This window comes from Fonticula alba, assembly GCF_000388065.1.
Source record: "Fonticula alba strain ATCC 38817 unplaced genomic scaffold supercont2.1, whole genome shotgun sequence".
NCBI lineage: Eukaryota > Rotosphaerida > Fonticulaceae > Fonticula > Fonticula alba.
Window position 1 is genome coordinate 2,448,963 of NW_009242971.1, and position 7,198 is coordinate 2,456,160.

Consider the following 7,198-nt stretch of genomic DNA (forward strand, 5'->3'; position numbering starts at 1 on the left):
AGAGAGAGAGAGAGAGAGAGAGAGAGAGAGAGAGCACACTTCGTCTATTGTGTTCATTAAATAAAAGGCCCCGTGTGGCGATCGGTCTGGGATGTCCCACTACACAAGGCGCGGGTGATGGCACGCGGTAGCCACGTCATCAGCGGGTGGTGGGGATGCCAGGAGGGTGCTCGCGCACTCGCACCCCCGCGCAATTACACGTGTACGACTACATCGGAGGCATGAAGCCCTTCTTATCGAGCTTGCTGAGGAAGGTGACCGCTGTGCAGAACTGCGTCCACCAATACGCCGCCTGGCCGATGGCCCGCCTTTCAGCAAAGGCGCGAATGTACCTGGGCAACGCGCGATGCAACACAGCAAAAAGGAGGGAAGGGGCAGGCGAGAGCAAGATGGCCAAAGGCATGGGTAAGTGTGCTGCTGGGAGGTCGCGGAAAGGGATTGCGGCCAAAGCCAGCCACGAGGCAGCACACGCACTCAACCGAGTACTGCAGGTCGGGCGGATTCGCCTGCACGATAACATAGATGAGAGCTGGGAAGAAGTCGTCCGCCCCGACAGGCTTCTGGCTCATGGAGAGGAAGTCTACATGCACCCAGCGGAGAGGGGTGAGACAGAGTGAGGGAGGGGTCAGCATGATGGGTTGACCGGGGATGGGGCAAAAGGAGGGAAACGGAGAGAGAGAGAGAGGGAGAGGGAGAGAGGGGGAAAGTATAGGTTCCCAGGGGAGGACATGGAAAGGGGAGTCCCACAGACGCACCCATCAGCGACTTGCACACTCGCACAATGCACGCGAGCATGTCCATCGGCGCACGGTACAGATGAAGCAGGCCGAGTTCTTTCCAAGATGCGTGCGGAGAGGAGGGGGGAGGGGGGGGCAGAAACGACGAGTCCATGGCGACCGTCAGTCGAGTGGGGGAGAGATGACACACGGAAGGAAGGGAGCAAACAAAAGAAGAAGAAGAAAAAAGGCATGGTGCGTCCTCGCGCATGCGCACCCTTCTGCACCGTCGGCCAAGGCGCCTGACTCACCAGGTGCCCGGCAATCTGAACTAGCGGGTGATCCAGGTTGAGGATCGGTCGAAGCTGCTCAATGCGCGAAAAGAGGTCGATGGTCGACGTGGAAGAGATGGCCCGGAAGACACTGGGGTAAACCTTCTGCATGAAGACGCGCTCGAGAATGAGGCAGGCATTTTCGCGCTCTTGCTGGCAGGAGGTCTGCCAAGCCTGATCCTGGCGAAGGAGCTGACCCCAGTAAACAGCAGTCAGTTAGGCTACCCGGCCACATGCGTATCATGTGCGCATGCGAGCGCGAATGCAGACGCCTGCACGTAGATGCTCGAGTGCATGCGTGCTGCCGAGGGCACGGCTCCCCCCCCCCCCACCTCCCTGTCCCCCTCTGGACTTCTCACCCTTGCCCCAGGTGACAAAAAGAGGCGCACCGCTTCCGACCTGAACATGAAGTTGGTCACCACCGCCGGCATGTTCTCATAGTTGTCGGTGGCCTCGAACTCCTTGATGAACTCGCGGATTTCGGCCGACCGGCGCTCCACCAGGCGGTTGACACGCAGGATCGAGTGCAGCCGGACGGCCGCCCGCCGGGACCGAGTGAGCTTCTGGTTCTCGGCCTTCAGCATGGACAGCCGGACAATCAGCGAGGAGCGCTTCTCATAGAGCAAGAGAACAAAGGAGGCGGCCTTGGCATAGTCCGCAAAGAGGGTCTGCCGCAGCCAGACCTCCACCTCGGCCATCTGCCCGGGGGTGATGCTGTCCATGATGCGGATGAGCTCCTCGCGCAGGGGAACCGCATTGGAGCTGTAGTCCATCACGCCATCCATCAGGTCATCATCGAATTCATCGATCCCAAGCTGCGCATTGGTCAGGGCATCTGTGTCGACCTCGGAGAAGTCATACTTGAAGTGCGAAAAGGCGGGAGCGTCGCCCTTGGACGCCTGTGCGAACTGCCAAGTCGCATGTTTGCCAGACCACGTCCCGGGGACAAGGGGGGCAAGGGGGGGGGGGCGGGGACAGGGGCACGAAGCCATGAATGCAGCACCATGCCAGTCAGGATCTCGCACGAAGGGGAAGAGGGGAGATATGGAGGGAGAGAGAGAGAGAGAGAGGGAGACAAAGACCCGGGAAGGGGGCGAATGTCATCGCCACAGAGGTACGCGACGCACCGCGAGCTCCTGGCGAAGGATGGAATTCAGGTTGAAATACCGCCAGGACCGGGAGGGAATCGAATGACTAGACAGGACATTCCACAGGTAGGCCCGAGCCTCCACCACCTTGGCAATGTCCTCGCGGCTGAGGAGCTTCCCAAGTCGAGGGTGTTGGCTGAGATTCTCAAAGGCCTTCTTGTCAGTGGGCGACGGCTGATGCAGGCGCTCCTCGCCCATTTCAAGGGAGATAGCTGGGCCGCGGGAGGAGGCCCATACAAGCACGGGGGGAGGGGGTCAGCGCATGTGGGAGGCGGGCAGGGGAGGCGAGATGCCAGGGGAGCAAGGCAAGGGGGTGCCCAGACAACGAACCGGTTTGTGGGTCCAGCAAGATTGAGCGCCCCTGTTTCGGCTCGCCGCCGTGGATGATGATAAAGGAGAGGGCCTTGTTGGCGGCGTCCAGCGCGCCATTGAGGCGGTCAACTGCCACGCGTAGCTTGGAAGGGAGCTATTGCGCCGGAGGGCAGAGCAGGGCATGTAGTCAGTCAGAGCGCAAGTCCACCGGAGGGGCGCGGGGGGGGGGAGGGAGAGGGGCAGAGAGCCCCCTGGAGCAGCAGGGCCCGGAGGCGGGGATGTGCATACCGTGAGGCTCGAGCGGAAGAGCACATTCGAGAGGATGAAGCAGATCCGGTGCGAGGTGACCATGTACAGCGGCCCATCCAGGTGGAAGGCCGGCTGCTCGAGCAGTTCATGCGACAGCAGACGCGCCTGGTCACCAGCAGTGCCGGAGATGGCGGCCGCGGTGGCGGCTCCCGGCACGCGGTCGGCAAAGGAGACTGTGCGATCGATCTTAGACAGACCCGGCAGGCCGGCAGGCAAATCCGGCACCGAGACCACCTGACGCATGGTATTCAGGATGAAGGAGGGCTTGAAGTGCGGATGGGTGTGGATCTTGGTGATGACGGTGGCGATTTTCGGGTCGCGGTGGATGTTCTGGATGTCGGTCACGCTCTCCAGCTGCGCAGATTGGGCCACAGCAGAGACGGCCTTGGCAAGCTGCGGAAAAGGGCATACGAAGGAAGAGCGGGTCAGGAAGTCGCCACATGCACATTTGCGTGTGCAAATGTTTGCATCCAGGGATGTGTCTCCGCAGGGGGATGGGGAGGGGAACGCACTGTCTTCAGGCCAAAGAGTGCACCCGCGTTGAGAGAGGCGTCCTGCAGGATGCCAAAGAATTGCTATCAGCCATGGGGGGGGGGGGGGGGGGAAGAGGACGCAGAAGGGAAGGAGAAGGTATGCAAGTGGTCGCCAGCATGTTAGAAGGGCAGGGTCGAGGGGGGGGGGGGAGAGAAAGAAGAGAAGAAGAGGGAAGGGGGACAGCAGGCCATTTAGAGGGGAGGAGAAGCGAGACGCACAGGCTGGATGATAGCCGGGCAAATGAAGCGCGATAGGAGCAGCTCGGAAACCAGCGAAAAGTCCCCATCGGCCACGCGGCCATTAGAGGGAATCCTGGATGGCCCAAGCACACATAGAGACCATTCACCCACACCCACGACCATACACACAGGCGCAAGCAGAGAGGGTGAGTATCGGTGCGCAAAAGGGTTCCCGGGAGGCAGGCATAGTGAGGGGGCGATGGATGCGCACTCAATCAGTCGCCGACACAGCCAGCGCAGACCGAAGGGTAGAGAGGGGATATTTTGCTCGATAGCCTGGAAGATCTCCACACAGGCGGTCACCAGCCAGGTGTTGGCTGCGGATGTGGTTGAGGACGGCAGAGAGGTGCCCAACAGCCCGTGTGTCAGATGTGTATGCGTGGGTGCGTGTGCTCAGGAGGAAGGGGGAGGCATATGTGCGCATGAGCCTGGCCTTAAAGCAGGACAGAAGATGGAAGGGGAAGACAACACGGAGCGCGCACCAGTCTCATCGGCGCTGGGCGTCTGCAAGGAGGGGTTGAGCTTCTCCGCCATGGAGATGGCCTTGAGAAGAGGCGCTCGCAGGACAGCGCGCAAGAAGGCCCTTCCCGGGGTGAAGTATCTGGGTGGAATATGTATGCGAGGGGCGCACGCAGTCAGCATCGAGCCAGGTAGAACACCGAGCGCCGGAGGAGACGCGGAGACGGAGAGGTAGACACATAGCAGCCAATAGAGGGGGGGGGGAGGGGGGCGGGGAGGGAACAGCGCACTTGAGGTAGGACGAGAGCATGCGCGAGAAGAGGCTGTTCTCGCGGAGCCAGTGGAGGAAGCGCTTGCGGATGTCGTCCATCTGTGCCTGGGTAAGCGGGCTCGAGGCCTTGATCTCGGACGAGGAGGCGCGCGACCGAGGCTTCATGATCTCGGCGAAGTTGTACGTCAGGATGTGCTACATGCACCGACCGTCCGCAGACAAGAGACGAGAGGGAGACAGGGGGGGGGGGGGGGGAAGAAGGAGGTCAGAGAGACGTGCATGCGCAGGTGCACATTGACCCACCGGATGGCATACACCCACACGCACCTCCAGTACCGTGAGGATGGCCCGCTCATCGACCAGTGGATTGAAATTCCCGTAAAGGCCGAAGAGGGTGGCCTGGACAAGGGCATCCAGGTCGATCGGCGTCGAGGATGACCCGCCACCGACAGAGTCTCCGATGGTGGTTGGCTGGACATCCGACGAAAAGAGGCACAGAGCTTGCGCCAGAAGACGCGGCCGGCGCCACGTCTCACTAAGCAAAGTTGCCACATCCTGCAGAAGCTACGGCCACCGGAGGACATGGGCCGCATGCATGACGAAGAGAGGGCATACGTGAGCATGGTCAACAGCGGGATCGGTGATGTGTGGCCTTGCGATTGGGGGGAGGGGGGGGGGGGGGGGAGGGGATTGGGGGGGGCGGAGGGGGGGGGAGGGACACCGTCGTACATGCGGGCTCTGGGTGACATTCTCGGTCGGCTGAGGGAAGGCGGCCCCCGGAACCAGCGGCGCCGGGAGGAGATGCTGGCTGCACTCCTTTTCGAAGGCCACCCACGGAGAGTTGATCCCGCCAGCGGTGGTCACCGAGGAGGAGGACTCAAGCCGCGCCGAGGAGAGGAGATTGCGCCAGGAGAGATCCAGCAGCTTACATGTCTCATACTGCACAAGGGAGTCGAGATGAGGAGGTGCGCATGGGCCCCACATGTGGGCAAGGCGTCAGCAGGGGTGGGATTGTGATGGCACAGACACACGGCAAGTCGCAAAGGCGACGGCGAGGCCCCCGGCGTCGAGCGAAAGCAGCACACGGCAAGCGAGACCGGCCGACAGGCGCACCTGGAGATCGGTCGCAAGGTCGCGGACAGAATTCACCTCCGACGAGAGGAGGAGGTTTTGCCGGAAGAAGATGGACCGGAGGATTTCAAAGCTGGGGGGCGGCTGGCCGGGGGTCCCCGTGGAGGGGGACGAGGGGGTCGATGCCGGCGGAGAACTCATGGTCATGCCGCGGAGAGGGAGGAGCGGAGAAAGAGGCGGGAGCAGGAACAATGGGGCGCTCGGCGAGCAGGGCCTCGGGCACAGGTGGTGACAGTGGCGGCGGGAGATCGCGCACGCTCTCTCTCTCTCTCTCTCTCTCTCTCTCTCCCTCGAGCGGTGGGTGTCTGTGTGTCGGTATCCGTGTGTCTCTCTGTCCTTTTCGTCTCTGGCGGGTGTCACGCTGGCGGATTGGAGCAATTGGAGCACGGGCAGATGGATCGGGGCAGCAGGCAGTGGGGCAAGAGATCAGGGGCACAGGGAGCAGGGGAGGGGCGGGGGGCGGGCGGGGGGGGGGTCTGTTCATTTTCTTGGGTGCCAGACTCGCGAATAGGGCGGCTGAAAAGGTGCTGCCCATGCCCTTGGGCCCCTTTCGGCGAAGGGAGCCAGGGCCCATGTGCAGGGCTGATCGCCATGGACTAGATCGCTGCGCCTGTCTGCGAGAGTGCCAGCAACCAGTGGCGGGGCACTTCAGGGGCGGAGGGGGAACCGAGAGGAGGGGTTGTGGCGACAATGATGATGGTTGTCGTCGGGACGATGGAGCATGAACAGGGGGGGGGGGGGGGTACGCAGAGCCACGCCATCGGCCAGGATTCGACGCCCCCCGTCCTCCCCCGACGGCCACTCGTGCTCGCCGGGGCATTTTTGTCTCCCTTCAGCGCCTCCGGGCCCGACGAGACGCGGGGTGTGCCCCTGAGACGAGATGAAGCCCCGGCTCATGCCCCGGCCGCCCAGCCCGCCCTTGCTCCCCCCCCCCCCCCCCCCGGCCATCCGAACGGCCCTCTGCATCGGCGCCCGGCCGGGTACATCTCGCCTCGCGCCAGTGGGCGCGCTTTGCCCCTGGGGGGGGGGGGGGGGGGTCCGGCGCGCGCGGCGTTGGGCGGGTGCCAGGTTTTCGACCTTTTCGACCGTGACGCATGCCTCCGTGCGGCGTGCGGAGGCCCTGCCCCCGGCGGGAGTATTGGGAATGGTGGCGCATGCATCCGGTCGGCATGTCCCCCCCAGGGCACCTGGCCCTGTTCTCGCCCCATCCGTGTCCTGGGCCGACCGCGGGCTCACAAGGGGAGGAGACCACAGCCAAGCATGTTTGAAAATGTGCCCGAGCCGAAAAATGGGCGCCGATGCTCGCCTGAGCTCGCGCGCGCGCGCTCCCCCCCCCTGTCCCCGCCCGCCGGCCCCCGCGAAGCCGGGAGCCCAAACAAGTTCGCATACGAGAAAATGGCCAAGGAGATCACGTTCAAGGGCGGCCTCACTCGCATCCAGGTGGGCGCAGGAATGTGCTTCATGCCCACGCATTTGGTGGGGCGGTCTGTTTGAATTTTCCGCCCTGCCTTTCACGCCCGCGAGCGCGCCTGCGACAGGGCCGCAAACGCGGACAGGAATTTTCAGCACATCGGGCCCGCGTGCTGGGCTGGGCACAGCACGCGCTTCTGGGGGACCGTTTGCTACCGTCTTAACTGACGCCACACCAAGAGAGCGGTTTAACTCGGGACATCCCGCCCGCCGTCGACAATGTCCAACACGGCCGAGGTAGGCAAGGCCGGGGGATTTCGGCGAGGCGTGCTTCCTG

The 7,198-nt window shown here is 63.3% G+C and overlaps 1 protein-coding gene across 1 annotated transcript; it reads right to left on the bottom strand.

Moving 5' to 3' along the window:
• Positions 1 to 23: 23 nt before the first annotated feature.
• Positions 24 to 5,730, bottom strand: H696_00539 (hypothetical protein). The gene is made up of 16 exons (XM_009494413.1): positions 5,434 to 5,730; positions 5,050 to 5,259; positions 4,648 to 4,884; positions 4,340 to 4,515; positions 4,073 to 4,191; positions 3,802 to 3,907; positions 3,570 to 3,663; positions 3,330 to 3,392; positions 2,797 to 3,210; positions 2,527 to 2,662; positions 2,176 to 2,408; positions 1,438 to 1,956; positions 994 to 1,240; positions 756 to 833; positions 475 to 580; positions 24 to 332 (listed from the first exon to the last, which is right to left on the bottom strand). The coding sequence occupies exons 1-16, from the start codon at positions 5,596 to 5,598 to the stop codon at positions 209 to 211; spliced, it is 3,027 nt and encodes a 1,008-aa protein (XP_009492688.1). The 5' UTR covers positions 5,599 to 5,730; the 3' UTR covers positions 24 to 208.
• Between the last annotated feature and the right edge of the window lie 1,468 nt (positions 5,731 to 7,198).

What these genes read in the sequence shown, in the direction of transcription:
- H696_00539 (XM_009494413.1), bottom strand. Translation starts at nt 5,598, where the DNA reads ATGACCATGAGTTCTCCGCCGGCATCGACCCCCTCGTCCCCCTCCACG. An exon ending in ATGTCACCCAGAGCCCGCAT is followed by an intron (nt 4,885 to 5,049) that starts GTACGACGGTGT and finishes CGGTGGCCGTAG; the next exon opens with CTTCTGCAGGATGTGGCAAC. An exon ending in TCTTCCGCTCGAGCCTCACG is followed by an intron (nt 2,663 to 2,796) that starts GTATGCACATCC and finishes CCGGCGCAATAG; the next exon opens with CTCCCTTCCAAGCTACGCGT.